A 23398-nucleotide genomic window follows, 5' to 3' on the forward strand; every position below is an offset into this window, starting at 1 on the left:
TAGTGTCTAGTGTGAAGTTTCCACAATCAGTGATGGTTTGGGGAGCCATATCACCTGCTGGTGTAGGTAAACTGTAATTTTTTTATCAAGATCAAAGTCAGCACAGCCATCTACCAGGAAATTTTAGTGCACTTCATGCTTCCCTCTGCCGACATGATTTTTGGAGATGGAAATTTAATTCTCCAGCAGTGCACCTGTCCGCACTGCCAAAAGTACCAATACCAGGTTTATAAACAGCAGTATTTCTGTGTTTGATTTGCAAGAAAACTCGCCTGACCTTAACCCCATAGAGAATCTATGGGGTATTGCCAAGAAGAAGATGAGAAGCACCAGACTCAACAATGCAGACAAGTTGAAGGCTGCTATCAAAGCAACCTGGGCTTCCATAACATCTCAGCAGTGCCACAGGCTGATCGCCTCCATGGCACGCTGCATGGATGCAGTAATTGATGCAAAAGGAGCCCGGACCAAGTATTAAGTGCATTTACTAACATACATTTCAGTAGGTCAATATTTCGGATTTTAAAATCATTTTTCAAGCTGGTGTTATAAAGTATTCTAATTTACTGAGATAATGACTTTTGGGTTTTCATTGGCTGTAAGCCATAATCATCAACATTAACAGAAATAAATGCTTGAAATACATCACTCTGTTTGTAATGACTCTGTATAATATATGAGTATCACTTTTTGTATTGAAGAACTGAAATAAATTAACTTTTTGATGATATTTAATTTCGCGAGATGCCCCTGTGTTTGTTCTGCTTTGGTTCAGTTTGTTCTGAGGTTGAGTACATGCAGCTAATATTACTTTGCACTTCTATGTATAGCCATACTGTGACAATATGATAGCAGGATAACAAAATGAACAAAAGTTTTTTGTTGACTTTATCTGTCATCAAGAAGGAGGACAATATGTAATATGATAACATAGTAATTAAGTAAGTAACTAATCATGTATTTTAATAATTAATAAATACTTTAAACAGAAGCCTGTTGTTGTATGTGACATGTTGGGACACAGAGGGAACATGAAGCAAAAAAGTGTTGTCTGTGTCAAGAAAGGATCAACTTTAGAATCATAGGGATTAGTAGAATGTAAATGGAGGATTCATAAAGGGATATTCAATTTTGTCCTCCCCATTTTGGGGATTTTGTTTGAAATTATCATATATACTTGAGTATAAGCCAAGTTTTTTTAAACTTTTTTTGTGCTGAAAACTCCCCCTCGGCTTATACTCGAATGAGGGTTCCAGAAGATGAAGGGGGAGCTGCAGCTGTGGAGCAGCAGGTGAAGAAGCCAGGAGTCGGCTACTGCGGCTAAAGTCTATGGCCTGTTTCACACTTACGTTTATCGTGTCAGTTGGCAGCCACCAAAAAGGCAGAGAACGGATCCGTGGCTGATGAAACACCAACGGGAGCTACCGGACCATTGGTGCGCCGGGATCCGATGATATGGGAATGTTAAAGGAACCGCGCTGAAAAAGATAAATAAATACCGCCGATGTAGTGGGATCCGGGAGCCGAGAGCGGGCATCTCGCGGGATCCGGGAGCCGAGAGCGGGCGTATCGCGGGATCTGGGAGCCGAGAGCGGGCATCTCACGGGATCCAGGAGCCAAGAGCAGGCATCTCGCAGGATCCGGGAGCCGAGAGCGGGCATCTCGCGGGATCCGGGAGGTCGCGGTAAGGAGAGAGAGAGATATGCTCCAGCAGTCAGAACAGTATTTAGGGTTAATTCTCCAGCAAGGGGAAAAATGCGGATCTGGCCACACAAAAAACGTTGCATTGTCCGTCCAGTGATGTCAGCGGATGCCAAAATTTTGGCAGATGTGCAGAAATACGGATGCAATGGACAACCGTCAGTCAAGATCCGCCGTTAATACAAGTCAATGGCGAAGAAAACTGGCGGATGGTGACAAACGGATGTGTGAATCAGGCCTAAGCCCACTACAAAAGAGAAATGAATATTCGCTATGAATATTCACTATGCACGCACAGTGTCAGCCGCAGCCGCCAACTTTAAGGGTGCCAACACTTTCAGCCATGACTGTATGTGTGTGGCAGATGTCAGGAATGGGTTAAAAAAATGCATGTGATGTGTAGCAAATATGTTTCTCACTTCTATTTCACACTTGGAAAATGCAGTTTATTAAAAAGCAAAATTTTCCCCAAAATACACCCAGTGTGAAATGTCTTCCAACACTGATTATTACCTTGTGGCTTTGGAATTCTCAAAACTTGAATTGTCTCCTAAGATTGATTTGAGCCAGCTGCATAATCTCCCTTTCTTCATAAGGATTTATTAAGTTTGGCTACTTTGTAGCATTCCCTTTGACGGCTAAATCTTTTTTTTTACTGATAAGGCATATGAGAACCTAAGTTTTTAAAGGCATAGAAAAGCAGTTTGTGTGATAAGAAGGACTCTTATTCAACAGAGAAATGTTACCCTGTATGAGTATAAAAATGATGTTTCTATTGTGATCAGTGGTGGGACAAGCTCTTTGGGTCAAAGCATAGCATGATATCTGTCATTTATCAACAGCTCTGACTCCCCCAGTATAACACATACACCTGTCTTTACAGTGGAACAACTAATTTTTTATACAAAAATTTGAATGGTGCTCCCCCCTCTTTGGCAGCTGCCAATTCGGCTTACCGATTCTCTTGGTCCTAGAAATAATGACAAGACAGACTATATCTGCAATGTCCAGGAAGAGACCTGTACTCGCTTCATCCATAAAAATGGCTTTTATTCCATTGGAGATAAAATCAGGAACAACTCACACAGTAGTATTCCATGAAACATAGTGGGAAACCAATAAAAAAGATAAAACAATGCGTTTCTGACCTTTGCGGTCCTTTATCAGTGGCTAAATGTTCACCAGAGACCACACAACTATATGCAATCTCAGCCTGGCTGATTGAATAGCCTGCACGTGTCTACGAATAAAAAAAAAAATTAAAGACACACAAGTGAATAAACAAATATAACACAAAACAATGTATATACAAAAAACTAATTGAGAATACAAACTTAAACACAGTGATCACACAATTGATAATGCAAAATTGACAATGTAAATTTACATCAGACCTTTTATTGGGCCCCAATAGAGATGTGGTATCTAGCATTAGAATCCAGTATGTTTCTCTGTTGAGGAGAGTTCACTCTCTGCTGCTAACATGTTATAGGGAATCTTGGACATGTATAAGCTATTAATATTGGCATACAGGTGATAGAAATGTTAAACTAGTTCTACCTGTATGCCTCATATTAGCAGTCTTGTTGTTGAGAAAATGTATTTCATTTCTTTATGCTAATGAGTTATTCCAGGTTCCAGGGTGTGCAGTGCCTGGAAGAAATCCCTGCTTCCTGTCTTCATTATAATATCACCCCCCCACGCCCCCACCCTGCACCCCCTCCATGATCCATACCTTTTCCTCCCTTCTATGGGCAGTGCATTCAGTGATCTTCTGCGCATGCGCTGGAGAGTCACTGCGACTTCCGCTCCTGTGACCTCCGGCGTGCGAGATGATAAGTTGTTCTTCCCACGATGACTATGCAGGGAGGAAGTGGGGAGAACAGCTTTTCTTCACACACTCCAGAGCATTAGGGGCCATTTTTGCATAAAAAAAAAATCACAATCACAACCATTATGTACTACGATCCTAAGTTTATTATCCTGAAACAACACCGGAACATATCTATTAATAATACATTTTATCTCAATTAATTTTTTACTGTAAGTGGTGACAAAAATTGGTTTATTACTATTGGGAAGAGAATTATTATTATATTTTAGAAGATCCTGTCTATTGAAGTTATTGATTTTATTCCTGGCATTATTCAAAGTATAATGTATTTTCTTTCATCTTGAACATATGGATATTTCCTAATGATGGTAAACATCATTGTTAGTACAATTCCTTTGTACATGGGTCATCACCTATGAGCACAACCTTGATGGTATTCCTAGAGTATTCCTGATTTGATAGTTATTGGAATAAAAGCCATTTTTATGGATAAAGCGAGTGCTGGCCTTTTCCTGGATTTTCTGCTTTGAACTTTTTTGACCCATTCCATTGAAGCCATCATCTCTTATAATAAAACAAAAATAAAAAACAACCATATCCCTCACCTGTCCATTGCTCTGTCCTATGCCCTAATCCATGTTTGAGGATAAACAGTTTTCAACCTGCACAGTGCCAAGATGCGACCGTCCAGGCTTGAGAAAGCGGCTCTGTGTGGCCGTGAAACGCGCATCGGGGAGCCCACACCCTCCTCTTGGTGTCCGCTGTCCCTCTCTGGTAAGCCTGACATTTTGCCTTATGGTCTACTGAGCGCCTGACTCACTTGATGCTATTGAATGCTCGGTGCGCTCAGCGCTACTCTCACTGTGATCTCCCCTTTACTTAACACTGACTGGCCTGGTTTATTTTGGCTTACCTTGCTGGCAGCAACCATGCGCCAGGCTTTCATTCTTTTTGAGAGTTACTGTGGCACCTTGAGGTAGTCTCCTTCTCTGCACTTTAACTGGTGTTTGTGTATTATCTGTATATTTAAATACTATGAACTATTTAATAAAAAAATAAAATTTGTTACTTTTTCTAAGACACCATTGGCTCTTTTTCTCTCATGGTATCAATGACATTATATAGTATAAGCAATTCAATGTTTGCACAACTAAGTCTTCTGAGGGACAAAAAAATGAAGAAAACATTTAAAAAAAAAGCTATGAAAATATTAAAAAGTTTAAATCCCTACCCTTTTCCCCTTGCAAAAATAAAGAAATGAAGTATAATAAACAAATTTGGTCTTGTCATTTCTGTAAAGTCTGATATAGAAAATATAAAATCATTTAATACATTTGTTAAATGCCAAAAACAAAAATGGAATGCCAAATTTGCCATTTTTCAGGATCCACACTCCACTCACCAAAAAAAAACAAAAAAACAATAAAAAGCAATCAAAATGTGGTATGTGCCCCAAAATGGTATCAAAATGTAATCTCTTTGCACAAAAAAACAAACCCTCTCATAGCTCCATTGACAGAAAAAAATAAAAAACGTTATAATTCTCAGAAACTAACGACACAAACAATATATATTTTTAAAACTTAAAAAAAAAGTCACCAATAATATACTGCTCTAAAAATTAAAGGGAACACAAACAGCCTGTTGCAAATGGAATAGTGTTCCCTTTATTTTTTGAGCAGTATATGTTGACAACACTCAATAAGTTGGTATTGCTATATTCGTACTGTTCTGGAGAATCATACTGCCAGGTCATTGTTACCACAGAATGAACTCTACAGACGAAACTCAAAAAGCAATGGCAGTATTGCAGGGTTACTTTTCACATCCCCCTCCCATTTCCCACTACATTGTATGGTAAAATTAATATCTTTTAAAAAACAATTGCCCAGCAAAAACAGAGTCCTTATAAAAATATGCATTTTTCACATCGGTCTTGGTGATTGGGCATAGTGGATTGTGAGAGAGGCAGACACTGGAGTAAGATTGGTGGCATACGGAACACTGCCAATCATTATGAATTTGATGAGCGGGAGCTATTATGCCACATTATTTCCCCATCCCACTCCAGTTCCACGCAATTTGTTGGAGCTGGGTGATTATGAACCATTTTATTAATTCTTCAACAACTACTTCCCAAATTTGCCATTCCATATAAACTATTCCTTTAGTAGCATAATAATGCAATTATATTTGATAAAGTCTCAAATTCTCAATCAACAGCTATAGGTCAGTTAGCACTGGTTGGAATTTTTTGACATCATTATGATGCTAGGAGCCTTTATGCTTTTAAATTTCAGTGGGATGTCTTTCATAAATCACGCATTATATCTTTTGCTTTATATTTCATTATCTTAGGTCACATACATTAATGTACACTGTGTAAAATACCATCCTTTATATGTGAGTGATGTTACAGCTTTGGAAATTGTAAAATATGTTTTATAATTAGAGATTAGAATGTAACGTATCTAAAATATTTATTTCCCATTAATGAATTTTAGACCACCTTCTTTTAATTTTTATTGAACAGACAGACAGCGCTTAATCATCCCTATATCACTGTCATTCATGACAAATAAATTGCTCTGCAGAACTTACTAACACATTTTAGGATTTTAGGATTTATTACTTAATTTAATTTGTACAGGTTTGGTCGGGTCTATTACGCAATGTTGCAAGTAGATTAGCAATAAGTTGTCCTTAGGGTTTGCTTACACTTGCTTATAAATCGGACATTGTTATCAATCCTTCAGTGCTGATCTCCATAATTGGGCTGAGGAAAAAATTGCAGCATGCAACGTATGGCTGCGTGTATCAGAGGACGAGACTCGTCAAAGCAAGGCAATGGGTGTATGCAAAAAGCGGACAACACTCAGACCATGTATGTGCCATCCGATTTTTTACACGCACATCTCAAAGGATCCATGGAATTTCATCAGCCAAGCACAGGAAGTTCACAGCCAGAACCCTTAGAATAGGTAGATAGTTAGTTATCCTGCAGATATATAATTTCATAGCCCCCCTACATACTATAAGCTTGCACCCTTTAGTGCCTTTCATGTGGAGCTTATTCTAGAGCTTTTGAGCAGCTAAATAAATTAATAAATGAAAAAAATGGCATGGGTTTGCCCCTAATTTATGAAACCAGAAAAGGTATAGCAGACAGCTGTGAGCTGATATTATCTGACTGGGAAGGTCCATGGTTATTGGACCCTTCCCAGCCTAAAAATATCAACCCGCACTCACCCCAGAATTGGAGCATCACATGAGATCCTCAGACACCTCTATTACTAATCCAGTTCAAAAAAGTAAAAAAAAAAACACACTCACACACAAAAATACTTAATTTTTGGTTCACCAATTGATGAAAAAAAAAATACATACATATATATATATATATATATATAAGCCTTGATAAAGACGGGTCACCGTTGAAACGTCGCCACATGAGGATCAGTAAAGTATCCACTTTTTTCACATTTAATTTGGAGTGCTACCTATTTTTTTTATTTTACTAACTCGGTTGTTTGGACACTGCTGAATAGGTTTTGCACCAATTGTATTTTGGTAGTGCTGCCCTTTTTTTATTTATATGTGTATGTATGTATGTATATATATATATATATATATATATATATATATATATATATATATATATATATATAATCCAACATAGTCCACAAGTGGAAACCTGAAATACATAAAAGGATAGTAATAAAAACATGACACTGTCCCTCGTTCACCAATGTATTTAACAAAAAAAAGCTCCAGTGCTTCCCTCCGATGTTCCCCGAATCCATCGTCCAAAGCCTAAGGAGCCTCGTTATCTCAGCCACAGCAGGATATAGTAGCCTCTGACAGTGGCACCATCCTTGAATCAGTGTGCTGATCAGTCCTACTCCTGCACCACCATAACAATTAATGTTGTACTCTTATTTCTGCTCTGCCCCTTGTCTCTTAACCCACATCCTCCTAGGGGCTGAGGTAAATACTACACGAGAATAACTTCTTCCAGTTAATTTATTGAAAGAGATGAACAGTCAGCCTTTCTACTTAAGAAGACATGGGGCCAGAGGAAACAGAAGACTCGACTCTAAAGGCCCTTTTACATTTAGCGATGCACCAGCGATCCGACCGGCGATCCGACCCGGTCAGGATCGCTGGTGCATCGCTAAATGATCGCTAGTGAGCTTTCATACAGAAAGACCTCACAGCGATGCAGCAGCGACGCAGAGAACGATACTTACCATTCACAAACAGCGATCCTGCGTCCTCCCGCTCGCCTACACGCGTCGCTGGACGTCACAGCAGGAAGCCCAGCAGGAAGCGCCCGACGAGAAATGGAGCCGGACATTCTCACGCGATCAGCGATGGACAGCGGGGGAGCCGGTCGTTGGTAAGTATCACACATAGCGATATCGCTAGCAATATCGCTATAACGTCACAAAATCAGTGACGTTTTAGCGATATTGCTAGCGATATCGCTTAGTGTAAAACCCCCTTAATGCCAACTGTGTTGCTGGCCCTGCAAGCCGTGGTGGTTGGAGTACAGGCAGTGTTAGTAGCACTCTGAGCCAGGCCAAATCTTATGGTGGGGTTCAGAGGAGAAGGTGAAGCTAGTAGCTTATGCCATTTTCAACACAGAGGCAACTGTCAGCCAAATCTGGGATAGCAATGATGATGATGATTTTGTGGCAGACAAGATCTGGAATTAGACAGGGGTGCCTAGGAGGTGGTGTCCTCACAGGAGTAGGGTATTGGCCTCAGCAGTACACAGTGAAGGTTACATGCAGCTAAAAGAGTCTCTGAGGACAAAATGTGCTCATTCTGCTCTAAGCTATGGAGCCAGGGATGCCATTTGTACTGCTGAAGGAGGTTCAACAGTGTCTAAAACGACTGTTAGTTACTGGTGGTGAGTCATACGTGCAAGCATCTTGTGTTTGGTCATTGTCATCGTCACCATCATAATAATAATAATAAATTTTACTTCTATAGCGCCAATATATTCTGCAGCACTTTACATTTCGGAGGGGACTTGTACAGACAATAGACATTACAGCATAACAATAATCACATAGATTATAACAAATACCAAGAGGAATGAGGGCCCTGCTCGCAAGCTTACAGTCTATGAGGAAAGAGGTAGACAAGAAAGGTGGGTGGTAACAGTTGCCCTGATTGTATGGACCAGCCATAATGTTAAGTGTGTAACAGTACAGACACAGAGGGCTAATGGATGCATAAAGCATGTGGGAACATGATGCGGGGAACCTGGTTATGGTAAAACTTTTGGCTGTGCCACACAGGGATAGATTAGGTTAATGTGTTGAATAGTCTGAATAAATGCGTTTTCAGGGCACGCTTAAAATTGTGGGGATTGGGGACCAATTGTATTGACCTGGGAAGTGCATTTCAAAGAAGTGACGCAGCACGTGTAAAGTCTTGGAGACGGGAGTGGGAGGTTCTGATTATTGAGGATGCTAACCTCAGGTCATCAGCAGAGTAGGGTGGTATACAGAAACAAGGGAGGAGATGTAGGGTGGTGCTGAGCCATGGAGGGCTTTGTGGGTGAGGGTAATAAGTTTATACTGAATTCTGGAGTGGATGGGTAGCCAGTATAATGACTGGCACAAGGTAGAGGCATTGGTGTAATGATTTTTGAGGAATATGATCCTGGCTGCAGCATTCAAGACAGATTGGAGAGGGGAGAGTTTGGTAAGAGGGAGACCGATTAGAAGAGAGTTACAATAGTCGAGACGAGAATGAATAAGAGAAACAGTAAGAGTTTTTGCAGAGTCAAAAGTAAGAAAAAGTCGAATTCTAGAAATGTTTTTGAGGTGCAGATGACAAGAACGAGCCAGTATGACCCCAAGACAGCGGGCATGTTGCTGGGGAGTAATAGTGGAGCCACACACAGAAATGGCAATGTCTAATATAGGTACATTAGTAGAGGGAGGAAACACAAGGAGTTCAGTCTTTGACAGGTTCAGTTTCAGATATAGTGAGGACATGATGTTAGACACAGTGTTTAGACAATCGCCGGTGTTTTCTAGAAAGGCTGGCGTGATGTCAGCAGAAGAAGCGTATAATTGGGTGTCATCAGCATAGAGATGGTACTGGAAACCAAATCTACTGATTGTTTGACCCATAGGGGAGTGTACAAGGAGAAGAGGAGGGGGCCTAGAACCGATCCTTGAGGAACCCCAACAGTAAGGGGAAGGTGAGAGGAGGAGGAACCGGCAAAAGATACAGTAAAGGAACAGTCAGAGAGATAGGAGGAGAGCCAGGAGAGAACGGTGTCCTTGAGGCCAATGGAACGGAGCATAGTGAGGAGGAGCTGATGATCCACTGTGTCGAATGCTGCAGAGAGATCCAAGAGAATTAGCATGGAGTAATGACCATTTGATTTAGCTGTTAGTAGATCATTAGAGACTTTAGTGAGGGCAGTTTCAGTAGAGTGTAAGGAGCGGAAACTGGATTGGAGAGGGTCAAGAAGAGAGTTATCAGAGCGATAGCGGATAAGACGGGAGTGGACCAGGCGTTCCAGGAGTTTAGAGATGAAGGGAAGATTAGAGACAGGTCTATAGTTAGCGGCACAGTTTTGGTCGAGGGATGGTTTTTTAAGTAGTGGATGTATGATGGCATGCTTAAATGAGGAGGGAAAGATACCAGAAGAGAGGTTAAATATTTTGGTTAGGTGAGGGGTGACAGCAGGGGAAAGGGACTGGAGGAGATGTGATGGAAATGGGTCACTGATGCAAGTGGTTGGGTGAGAAGATGCAAGGAGCCTGCTTACTTCCTCTTCTGTGACTGGTTCAGAGAGTGAGCTAGATGCAGTGGGGGAGGGAGGACAGTGCATGGTATGAGGTGATTGGGAGATAATTTCCTGTCGAATCTGGTCAATTTTTTCTTTAAAGTAATTGGCCAGATCGTCAGCTCGGAACTCCGTGGTTGGGGCCTGTACTCTTGGGTTGAGTAGAGAATGAAAAGTGTCAAAGAGACGTTTTGGGTTATTGGACAGTGAGGCGATGAGGGTGTTGAAATAGGTTTGATTGGAGAGGTGAAGGGCAGTGTTGTATGTTCTAAGCATAAACTTATAATGGATGAAATCTTCGTGTAGATTGGATTTTCTCCACAGACGTTCGGCGCACCTGGAGCACTGCTGCAGGAAACGTGTTTGGAGAGTGGGACAGGGTTGTCGCCATCTGTGTTGTGGTGTTCTATTTATAGGGGGTGCAAATTCATCCAGGGCACTTTGAAGTGTTTCATTGTAATGCTTCAGTGCAGAATCAGAACATGAGAGGGAGGAGATAGGGGCCAATGAAGACTGCAAGTTCTTCATAAGTTTCTGGGTGTTAATGGCCTGTATGTTTCTATAAGTATGGACAGTGGGGGTGACCTGAGCAGCCTGGCAGTTCTTGATAGAGAATGAAAGAAGATTGTGGTCAGAGAGCGGGAGAGGGGAGTTTGCAAAATCATTCACTGCACAAAGCCGAGAGAAGGCCAAGTCGAGGGAGTTTCCGTCTTCATGCATTGGAGAATTAGTAAGCTGCAAAAGGCCAAATGAGGAGGTTTGAGATAAAAGGTGCGTAGCAGATGGGGAGAGGGGAAGAGCAATGGGGATGTTGAAATCTCCCATGATGAGGGTAGGGATGTCACAGGAGAGAAAATGTGGAAGCCAAGTGGCAAAATGATCCAGGAACTGATGGGAGAGGCCGGGAGGACGATATACAACCGCCAATCGCATGGAGAAGGGGGTGTAGAGTCTGACGGCATGGACCTCAAAAGAAGGGAAGACTAGTGAGGGTAGTTGAGGGATAACCTGAAAGGTACATTTTGTTGATAGGAGCAGACCAACGCCTCCACCTGCTCTATTGTCTGATCTTGGTGTATGAGAGAAGTGTAGTCCCCCATATGAAAGAGCAGCAGCAGCGGTAGTGTCTGACTGCTGGATCCAGGTTTCAGTAAGAGCCAGGAGGTTAAGAGAATTAGAAAGGAAAAAGTCATGAATGAAGGAGAGTTTGTTACACACTGAGCGAGAATTCCAAAGTGCACAATTAAGAGGGACAGATGGCATGCAGGGAATATTAATAAGATTAGAGGGGTTTCTGAGTGTAGCAGTTGGGGGGTTTGACGTTCTATAACATGGGGGACCAGGGTTGGGAGCAATGTCTCCTGCGACTAGGAGAAGGAGGATAGAAAGAGTGAGCAGATGATTTGTGAGAGCGTCTCTTATGTTGAATGGTGGGACTGACTGGATCTGTGCAATTTAACAATGTGAAAAGAGCATGAGTGCTATACATAGGAGAGGAAAGGAGCGAGGGGCCGATATGGATGGAGTGTAGAGAGTTAATGCCAGGGCTGTGGATGTGTGTGAATGCAGCGGCCAGGATATAAATTACACAAATGCATATGGTATATATTTGTTGTATTCCAAATGTACAGGGAGTAGATGTATATAAATGTCTTACCTGTCTCCTGCCCTGTCTAACTGCCATGTTATAACTGCCAGTACTTCGATACATGTACTTCAATTACATGTGCATAAATGCCCCCTGCATAAATGCCTTCCCCAAGCTATGTCTGAATATATAGGGGGCTAAGGATTGTTTTTGGTTTTTTTGTGCTCTCTCTCTCTTCTCGTTAATCAATCAAACTAAATTGAGACAGCAGGATCCAATAAAATGTTGTGGTCAGATAAACAGATGTCCAGCACTACATGGATCATAAAGCACTTTGAAAAGTTTCTTGACCTCACAACATAAGGGGACAAGCAGAGTAAGTTGAAATCACTATATACCAGATATACAGTTGTGGCCAAAAGTATTGACAGCCCTGCAATTCTGGCAGATAATACTCAGTTTCTTACTGAAAATGATTGCAAGCACAAATTCTTTGGTATTATTATCTTCATTTATTTTGTCTTAAAAAGACAAAAAGAATTGTCCTAAAGCCAAATTGGATATAATTCCACACCAAACATAAAAAAGAGGGTGGACAAAAGTATTGGCACTGTTCGAAAAATCATGTGGTGCTTCTCTAATTTTTGTAATTAACAGCACCTGTAACTTACCTGTGGCACCTAACAGGTGTTGGAAATAACTAAATCACACTTGCAGCCAGTTGACATGGATTAAAGTTGACTCAACCTCTGTCCTGTGTCCTTGTGTGTACCACATTGAGCATGGAGAAAAGAAAGAAGAGCAAAGAACTGTCTGAGGACTTGAGAAACCAAATTGTGAGGCAGCATGAGCAATCTCAAGCCTACAAGTCCATCTCCAAAGACCTGAATGTTCCTGTGTCTACCGTGCGCAGTGTCATCAAGAAGTTTAAAGCCCATGGCACTGTGGCTAACCTCCCAAGATGTGGACGGAAAAGAAAAATTGACAAGAGATTTCAATGCAAGATTGTGCGGATGTTGGATAAAGAACCTCGACTAACATCCAAACAAGTTCAAGCTGCCCTGCAGTCCGAGGGTACAACAGTGTCATCCCGTACTATCCGTCGGCGTCTGAATGAAAAGGGACTGTATGGTAGGAGACCCAGGAAGACCCCACTTCTTACCCCGAGACATAAAAAAGCCAGGCTGGAGTTTGCCAAAACTTACCTGAAAAAGCCTAAATCGTTTTGGAAGAATGTTCTCTGGTCAGATGAGACAAAAGTAGAGCTTTTTGGGCAAAGGCATGAACATAGAGTTTACAGGAGAAAAAAAGAGGCATTCAAAGAAAAGAACACGGTCCCTACAGTCAAACATGGTGGAGGTTCCCTAATGTTTTGGGGTTGCTTTGCTGCCTCTGGCACTGGACTGCTTGACCTTGTGCATGGCATTATGAAGTCAGAAGACTACCAACAAATTTTGCAGCATAATTTAGGGCCCAGTGTGAGAAAGCTGGGTCTCCCTCAGAGGTCATGGGTCTTCCAGCAGGACAATGACCCAAAACACACTTCAAAAAGCACTAGAAAATGGTTTGAGAGAAAGCACTGGAGACTTCTAAGGTGGCCAGCAATGAGTCCAGACCTGAATCCCATAGAACACCTGTGGAGAGATCTAAAAATGGCAGTTTGGAGAAGGCACCCTTCAAATATCAGGAACCTGGAGCAGTTTGCCAAAGAAGAATGGTCTAAAATTCCAGCAGAGCATTGTAAGAAACTCATTGATGGTTACCGGAAGTGGTTGGTTGCAGTTATTTTGGCTAAAGGTTGTGCAACCAAGTATTAGGCTGAGGGTGCCAATACTTTTGTCTGGCCCATTTTTGGAGTTTTGTGTGAAATGATCAATGTTTTGCTTTTTGCTTCATTCTCTATTGTGTTTTTTCATTTAAGACAAATTAAATGAAGATAATAATACCAAAGAATTTGTGTTTGCAATCATTTTCAGGAAGAAACTGAGTATTATCTGACAGAATTTCAGGGGTGTCAATACTTTTGGCCACAACTGTAAGCCTGCATAGTTGAAAACACATATATAGCATTCAGGATTAACTGCTTGCTGACATTGAATGGAGTGGAGAAACACAGGAGTTGATTCAGAGCAGAGATTGAAAGAGCTGGTTACCAGATATAAGCTTGCATAGTTGAAAGCTGGCATCATCATTGCCATCCACCACTACTGCTTGTCATTCTCTAAGTACGCTTCCGCCTTCTTCTTCATTTAGGGAGGTTGATTTTTTTCAATTTAATTTAATTTAAATGGCTGAGCAGACCAATTCATATGGTGTTCAGTTCATTGCCGACCAACCCGCACCCTACTGCTCCAAAAGTAAAATCTGGAGACCTGTTGACGTTGTGGGTATTTTACAATTTTTTGACCTGCTTCTCAACATGGGTCTGATAAAAAGACACTATCAGATCTTATTGCTCATCTGACATACTGTATGACATGTACTGTACAGAGAAGTAATAACCTGGCAATGATTTGAGAGCATTCTGAGATTCCTGCACTTCACAGAAAAGTCAAATTGTCCTTCTCCAAATGACACAAACCATGACCAACTTTATAAAATCATTGCCAGATAAATCATTTTAACTCCTTTCTGACATTGGGTGTAATAGTTTGCCCAAGTCGGGCTCCTCCTGTTTGGTGCTGTTATGGGTAGCAAGAGTGGACTCTCTGGGTCACGGTACCGGGATCCCTGGGGTGAGCTGGCCAGGTGGTGCCGACCCTCTATACAGGGACTGTTAGGAGCAGGCCCGAAGGAGTCGAATACCGTGACAGCTGGTACCAAGAGGGGCGGCTCAAGAGCGGAAGAGACAGGCAAGGCAGAGGGTCAGGAGTGACCGGAGTCAGGAGTGACCGGAGTCAGGAGCGACCGGAGTCAGGAGTGACCGGAGTCAGGAGCGACCGGAGTCAGGAGCGACCGGAGTCAGGAGCGACCGGAGTCAGGAGCGACCGGAGTCAGGAGCGACCGGAGTCAGGAGCGACCGGAGTCAGGAGCGACCGGAGTCAGGAGCGACTGGAGTCCGGACGGCAGGAGTCAGGAGTGACTGGAGTCAGAGTTGACCGGAGTCAGGAGCGACTGGAGACTGGTGTGACCAGACGGGGCCAGAGTACCGTAATGAAAGGCACATGATAATCAAGCTCCTCCATGAGGGAGGAGCTGCCTGATATACCCTGTGCAGGAGCTAGCCATGTACTCTGTCATGGCTGAGGTCTCTGCAGGCGACAACGGGTATATTCTTCCCCTGGGACGAGTAGCTCCAGGAACTAGCTCGATTGGGCAATCGTAGGCCCGATGCGGAGGAAGAGTCTCAGCTTCCTTCTTGTTGAAGACATCCGCAAACGAATGGTAGGCCACAGGAAGCCCCGGAAGATCCGCGGGCACTTGGTACAGACTGGAACAGGTAACAGGCAGCAGACAACGTTCTTGGCAGGAATGACCCCAGCGAAGGACTTCTCTGGAGCGCCAAGCAAGGACTGGCTAGTGCGACCTGAGCCAGGGCAGGCCAAGGAGCAGAGCGTGAGACAGATTAGGCAAACCATAAAAAGCAATTCTCTCTCGGTGGAGAGCTCCGATCTGCATTTCCAGCTCGAGAGTGACAGTGAAGATGGGACAGGTAACGGCTTGCCATCCACAGAGGTGATCACACGCGGTTCTTCAAGGGTGACGACAGGAATTCGAAACTTGTCCACCTCTTCCATCCGAATGAAGTTGCCCGCCGCACCCGAGTCCACATACGCCTCCACAGATCTACGCTCCCGACCTACGAAAGCTGAGATAGTAAGGGGTAGAGAGGGAACAGAGTCACCTAGGAAGGCCTCTTACCTGACCTAGGCGGAGGAGTTTCCCGGCCTCTCAGGACAGAAATATAGGAAGTGGTTGGCTCCACCACAATAGAGGCATAACCCTTGCTCTAACCTCTCCCTGCGCCGCAGCTCCGATAACTTAACGCGATCCACCTGCATGGGCTCTGGGGCAGAACTACTGGCCGGTTTGAACGAGCAAGGGCTGGGGGCAGGATTGAACCTAGACGGGCCCCTCTCCCTGACAGTCTCGCGGGAGCGTTCCTGGAACCGCAAGTCAATGCGAGTAGCCAGGGATATAAGGTCCTCTAGAGAGGTGGGGGTGTCCCGACCAGCAAGCTCGTCCTTGATCTTCCCCGAAAGCCCCCTCCAAAAGGCCCCTACCAACGCCTCATTATTCCACCCTAGCTCTGAGGCCAGGGTCCGGAAGCGGATAGCGTACTGTCCCATGGTAAGAGTTCCCTGTCGGAGGTTGAAAAGGGACTCCATGGTGAAGGCCAAATGCCCGGGCTCATCAAAGACCCGGTGGAATGTGTCCAAGAAGTCGTGTAGGCAGGATACTACTGGATCATCCCGCTCCCACAGGGGGTTCACCCGTGCCAAGGCCTCCCCCTCGATATGGGACACGATAAATGCCACCTTTGCCCTATCAGACGGGTATTGCTGTGGCAGCAGCTCAAAATGTAGGCGGCACTGGTTAAGAAACCCCCGGCAAAATTTCGGATCCCCGCCATACCTAGGAGGCTTCCCCAACCGTGGCGGTGGGTGAGGTGCAGAGTCGCGGGACGGGGCAGAGGCCGCTGCAGACGACTGCAGGGACTGCAAGCGGTCATCAACAGATGCCATGTAATTAAGGATATGTATCACGCTGCTGTGCGAGCTCCTGCTGGAGTCCCGCCAGCAGAGGGGCGCTCCCTGGATCGGAGGTTTGAATGGTGGATAACCGAGTGTCCATGGACTTCATAAAAGTCATAATCCGGGTCTGGTTTTCCCGCAAAAAGAGTAGTTCCTTTTGGGTAGCCGCCGAGGCACCAGCGGGGTCCATGGCCTGATTACACTGTTATGGGTAGCAAGAGTGGACCCTCTGGGTCATGGTACCGGGATCCCTGGGGCGAGCTGGCCAGGTGGTGCCGACCCCTATATAGGGACCGTTAGGAGCAGGCCCGAAGAAGTCGAATACCATGACAGCTGGTACCAAGAGGGGCGGCTCAAGAGCGGAAGAGTCAGGCAAGGCAGTGGGTCAGGAGAGACTGGAGTCAGGTGTGACCGGAGCCAGGAGTGACCGGAGTCACAGGTGACTGGAGTCAGGAGCGACAGGAGTCAGGAGTGACTGGAGTCAGGAGGTGACCGGAGTCAGGAGCAACAGGAGTCAGGAGTGACTGGAGTCAGGAGTGACTGGAGACAGGTGTGACCAGATGGGGCCAGAGTACCGTAATGAAAGGCACACGATTATCAGGCACCTCCATGAGGGAGGAGCCGCCTGATATACCCTGTACAGGAGCTAGATTGGTGCTCGCTGCACAGGGGTGGTACAGAAGGGGTTAAGAGGAGGGAAGGGCGTGCGCCCGCGGCCTAAGGTGCATACCTGAAGCAGGAGCAGGACAGGAAGAGGACCCCACGTGCTGAATCCCTCGGGCTGCAGGACGGGAGGCTGAAGGTGGAGCGCGGTGGCCAGAGCGGTAAGAAGGGATCTGAGGGGAGACTCTGGGAGCAGCAGCGGGACCTGGTGAGACAGGCGGCGCCAGTAATGGTGGCGCTGGCGTGACAGGTGCAGATTCAATGGCCGATCCCGTACCTTTCCGGGCACATGTAAGCTTATCTATACAGCTGACATGTGCCCACAACAGCCACGGATGGAATCGCGATCCAACCACGACTGTTAACTAGTTAAATGCCGCTGTTAATCTCTGACAGCGGCATTTTACTTAGCTTACCCGAAGCGCTTCCTTTATACCACCCATCGGTGACCTTGTCACATGATCACGGGTCACTGTTGCGTCGGCATGAAAACGAGAGGTCTCCATCAGGCCTCTATGGTTGTCATAGCTGTATTGCTGAGGCGATCGAAGACTATTGAAGCATTCAAAAAGTAAAAAAAGTTTTAAAAAATATAAAAAAATGTAAAAGTTCAAACTACCCCCCTTTCGCCACATTCAACATAAAACAATAAAAAAATCAAATATATGTTTAGTATTGCCACTTTCAGAATCTAATCTATTCGTATAAAAAAGAATTAACCCGATCGCTAACCGGCGTGGCGAGAAAAAAAGTCAAAACGCCAGAATTGTTTTTTGATTACTGCAACATTGCATTAAAATGCAATAACGGGCGATCAAAAGATTGTATCTGCACCAAAATTGTATCTATAAAAATGTCAGCTCGGCGCACAAAAAATAAGCCCTCATCATGAAAAATGGAGATGCTATGGTTATCATAAAATGGCGCAATTTTTTTTTTGTTAATAAACTTTTGATTTTTTTTTACCACTTAAATAAAAAAGAACCTAGACATGTTTGGTGTCTCTGAACTCATACTGACCTAGAGAATCATAATGGCACGTCAGTTTCAGCATTTAGTCAACAGGATAAAAAAGAAAACCCAAAAAACAGCTGTAGAATTTTTGCAAGTTCACCACACTTGGAATTTTTTTCCCTTTTTCCAGTACAGGATATGTTAAAAACAATGGTGTCGCTCAAAAGTACAACTTGTCCCGCAATAAACAAGCCCTCACATGGCCATATTGACTAAAAATGAAAAACATTATTGCTCTGGGAAGAAGGGGAGCAAAAAACTAAAACACAAAAACTGAAATACCCCTGGTTGTTAAGGGGTTAAGGACAAATTGTCCCACATATACACTACCCACAAAAATATTTATGTAGATGAGCCTCTGATCTTCTTCAAGGGTAGGCTGCATTTTAAGCAATATTTGACAAAGAAAAGGTCCCGATTTGTCCAAAAAATATGTAACATGTGTAAAGTCGACTCTGACTACACGCATAAATTCAAAGTTCATGAGGGAAAAGATACCCGAATTTTCTTTTTTTCTTCCAAATTGCTTTACAGTGGCTTGCGAAAGTATTCACCCCCTTGGCTTTTTACCTATTTTGTTATTTTACAACCTGTGTTTAAATTTAAAAACCTACAAGAGACAAAATGAGCATAAACCCTGCTGTAACTAAATAAGTAAAAAGCAAAAGTTCATTTAAATAACACAAAGTTCTTAGTAATACTGTTTTTGATCAAATATAGCATAAAAGCCGTCGACAAGGTAAGGGCTCATACTCACTTGCGAGAAACTTGGACGAGTCTAGCACGTCAATACCCGGCACTGCTGCCGGCACTCGGATCGGAACGTTCAGCTGCATGTATTTCTATGCAGCTGAATGCTCCGGTCCTGAGTGCCTGCGGCAGTGCCGGGTATTGATGTGCGAGACTCATCCGAGTTTCTCGCAAGTGAGTATGAGCCCTAACTCTGATCGGGACGGTCCTACGCTGTCTAATATGTAAATCCTTACCATGTGTTAGAGTTGACCTCAGTGTTTGAATAAGGGCAGCCAAAAGGACCGGGTCCCAACCAGTGAACACCAGTCAGGGGAAACCTTTAAATACAATTTCCAGCGAAGGAGAAGAGAGGCCACGCCCCAGCTTGCACAGAATGCAAAAATACAAAGAGAAAACACATAAATTGAGCTTGGTTGAGTTGATATACATGCAACACATAAATGCATGTTCACATTGGCCATAAAACATACAAAACTTACAAGAGACCAAATGAACAAAAGCCCTGCAGTATGTCTCGTATTATAAGACGCACCCCAAAATTTGAGGAGAAAAATAGGAAAAAAACTTTTTTTTAATAAAATGGTGGTGCTTCTTATAATTCATGCGTCTTATTTTTGTATTGGGTGTGGTGGCTGCAGTGAAGTGGGTTCCAAGAGTCGCTACTGGTGGAGTGTTACTGGAGGCCGCAGGCTGAGATGAGGGGGTGTGCGGGGTGTCCTGTGCTGTGGGGTGTCCTGTGCTGCCGGGTGTCCTGTGCTGCGGGGGGGCTCCTGTGCTGTGGGGGGGGGCTCCTGTGCTGTGGGGGGCTCCTGTGCTGTGGGGGGTTCCTGTGCTGTGGGGGGCTCCTGTGCTGCGGGGGGCTCTGCCGACATTTGTGAAAACCCAGAGTCCCCGCATTTCCATGGTTTCCTGTGCGGTGGACTCCAGGAAAATGGCTGCGGGGGGGCGGTGCATGCGCAAATGGAGATCTCGGCACCAAGATCTCAGGAGATGAGATCTCAGCGCTGAAATCTCACCTCCCGCAATTTTGAGATCGCCAGAGCCCCCCACACCGCCGGAGACGCCCGCAGCACCGCCGGAGACGCCCGCAGCACTGTCCGACACCCACTCATCCCAGCCTGCGGCCTGCAGCAACGGTATCGGTAATGCATCCTCATTATAAGACGCACCCTCAATTTCCCCCCAAATTTAGGGGAAAAATTGCATCTTATAATAGGAAAAATATGGTAATTAAAAAGAAAAAGTGCATTTAAATAACAGAGTTCTTAGTAGTACTGTTTTCGATCAAAAATAGCATAAAAGCCGTCCCACCGTCGACAAGATGACTAAATAAATAAAATGACGTTCTTGTATTGCATTTTATTGCCATATACTATGCTCTTTGTTTTTCGCAAGTACCAAATTGAATTATTTTAATGTACACATACCTTTATTTTTTACAGCTCCAGGAAAGGTTGTAAATCTTACTGTCGAAGCACTTAATTCGTCCGCAGTGAATCTTACGTGGTTTTTACCTCGACAGCCCCATGGAAAAATTACTAGCTTCAAGATAAGTGTTAAACATGCAAGGACTGGAACAATAGTAAAAGATACCACTGTGAAAGTTGAAGACATTATGAATGGAGCATTGCCAGAGTGTACTGTAAGTTCATCCTAGGTACAACATAATATCCTGACTCAAAGGGTTTACTCCCATCTTTAAAAATGAGTATTGTCAGATCGATCTTGTACGCTTGTAATTGACTTTTTTTTTTACAGCTCAGTGCCTAAGAAATCGATCACCACTGCTGTCTATGTTATAAGCGGTGCAGATGAAGCTGGCCGGGAGAAGGAGCAAAGTGCGCTCTAGCGATCCCATCTAACTTTAATGCGGTGCTTACAAGCTCAGTAAACAATAGTGTTCAAAATAATAGCAGTGTGTTCAATAACATGAGTTAATAACAAAATCTATACACTAGTTGTTATTTCCAGCATTGGGAACTTTGCACACTGTGTTCCAATTCAAAACATGAAGAGAAATGTATAGAATTTTTAACTACTTTACAGAAAATTAAAAAAAAATTAACATTGCGCTGTTCTAAAAAATAGCAGTGTCTGTATTTGTCTTTACAACTCACAAGATGTACTATTTTTTTGTGTGGATTTAGCATTCCTGTGAATCACTAACCTAATATTTAGTTGAATACACAGTTTTTTAGATCTGCTTCACATCTATGTTGCATAGAGTCAACCAACTTCTGGCACCTGTCAACTGTTATTCCAGCACAGGATGATTTCACTACATCCCACAACTTTTTGGCGTTTGTTGGCTTTCCCTCAGAACCGGCATTTTTTATGTCACCTCATAAGTGTTCTATCGGATTAAGGTCCGGGAATTGGGCTGGCCACTTCAAAACCTCAATTTTGTTGGACTGGAACCAAGATTTTGCTTGTTTACTGGTGTGTTTAGGGCCGTTGTCTTGTTGAAACACCAATTTCAAGAGCATATCCTCTTCAGCGTAAGGCAACATGACCTCTTAACGTATTTTTATATACGTAAACTAGTCCATGATCCCTGGTATACGGTAAATAGGTCCTGGACCATAGTAGAGGGCATGTCACACTAAGCGATATCGCTAGCAATATCGCTATAACTTCTGACGTTATAGCGATATTGCTAGCGATATCGCTGTGTCTGATACTTACCTACGACCGGCTCCCCCGCTGGTTATCGCTGATCGCGCGAGAACGTCCTGGACCGTTTCTCGTCATCAGCTTCCTGCGGCACTTCCTGCTGTGACGACGAGCGACGCGTGGAGCCGGGCGGGAGGACGCAGGATCGCCTGGTGTGACAGGTAAGTAGCGACCCCCGTCCCCAGCGATGTCACTAGTGAGATCTGCCTGTGTGGCAGCTCACTAGCGACCACTTAGCGATGCACCAGCGATCCTGACCGCGTCATATCACTGGTCGGGATCGCTGGTACATCGCTAAGTGTGACAGGGCCTTAAGAGAAACATGCCCATATCCTGATGCTTGCACCACCATGCTTCACTGTCTTCAGAGTGTACTGTGGTTTAATATGCAGACTTTGGGAGTCGTCTGACGAATTGTCTGCGGCCCTTGGACCTAAAAAGAAGGATTTTACTTTCATCAGTCCACAAAAGCCTTCTCCATTTCTCTTTATGCCAGTTTAGGCAAATTGTATCTGCTTCAGTACATGTCTTTTTGTTAACAGTGGGGCTTTGCTGGGACATCTTGGTAAGAGATTAGCATCACACAGGCGTCTTCTGTCGCCGTATGCACAGGTAACTTGAGACTGTCGCTGATCATCCAGGAGCAGATCATCGGCTGAGCCTTTGCCATTTTGGCTATTCATCCATCCATTCGAATGGGAGTCTTCTGTGTTCTTCCACGTCTCTCTGGTTTGGCTTTCCATTTTAAAACACTGGAAATCATTTTATCTGAACAACCTATCATTGTCTGCACTTGGTTATAAGTTTTACCCTCTCCAATCAACTTTTTATTCAGAGTACGTTGTTCTTCTGAACAATGTCTCGAACGACCCATATTTCTCAGGCTTTCAAGGAGAAATGCATGTACAACATGCCCTGGATTCAGCCTTACATAAGGGCCACCTGATTCACACCTGTCTCTTCACAGAATGATTGACCTCACTAATTGAACTGCTATTATTTTGATCATACCCCCTTTCAATTAAATATTCTAATACAAAGACTCAAAAACCTGCAGATCACGAATGCGGAGTCTGGTGGTTTTCTTAGAATCTACTGCACCAACTGGTAAATTGGTTTCATGGTAATATAATGTATACCAAAAAACAGTGATCAATCTGGTTAGTCATATTGGACTGCTATTATTTTGAACTCTTACTGTAAAAGAGCCTGTAAGTTACTGCACATACGTTTGTCTGCAACTGCTAACCAGCAGCGGTGGCCAGTTTCCAAGGCTATGAGCTATAAACTAAAGAATAGACAAATGTTAATATCTCAAGAAAGGCTGAAGATTGTAATACACAGTGAATTTTATTTTAACGTGATAGGCTGTTTTTCTATTTGACAAATGTATATGGTAAAATACTTAGAGGGACAAAAAGGATTTGATAGGTGGCAATGTCATTTTTGTAGTACGCAGGAAGTCAGAGACTGACTTCCTGTGTATACGTAAGAGCTTGCCCTAGACTAGGGCCAAACTGGAGATGGAGATCCCTTGAACACAATGCAAATAATGCATGTAAATGATGTAAATGTATGTCTGCAATTGACCTCAGAGAAAACAAGTAAACAGTTAAAATATTGCAATATGAAGCTACCATAACATCTTATGTGAAAAATAT

At 43.6% G+C, this 23398-nt stretch overlaps 1 protein-coding gene across 1 annotated transcript in view; it reads left to right on the plus strand.

Annotated features, from left to right (window-relative positions):
* The window catches only part of PTPRQ (protein tyrosine phosphatase receptor type Q), a 794911-nt gene that overhangs the window by 182348 nt on the left and 589165 nt on the right, over nucleotides 1-23398 (plus strand). Inside the window, exon 11 of the mRNA XM_073556964.1 lies at nucleotides 20507-20706. Coding sequence (XP_073413065.1) covers nucleotides 20507-20706 — 200 coding nt within the window. The remainder of the gene's footprint in view (nucleotides 1-20506; nucleotides 20707-23398) is intronic.

Source organism: Dendrobates tinctorius, unplaced genomic scaffold (genome assembly GCF_039654945.1).
Source record: "Dendrobates tinctorius isolate UK_male_01 unplaced genomic scaffold, ASM3965494v1 ptg000241l, whole genome shotgun sequence".
NCBI classification, from domain to species: domain Eukaryota; kingdom Metazoa; phylum Chordata; class Amphibia; order Anura; family Dendrobatidae; genus Dendrobates; species Dendrobates tinctorius.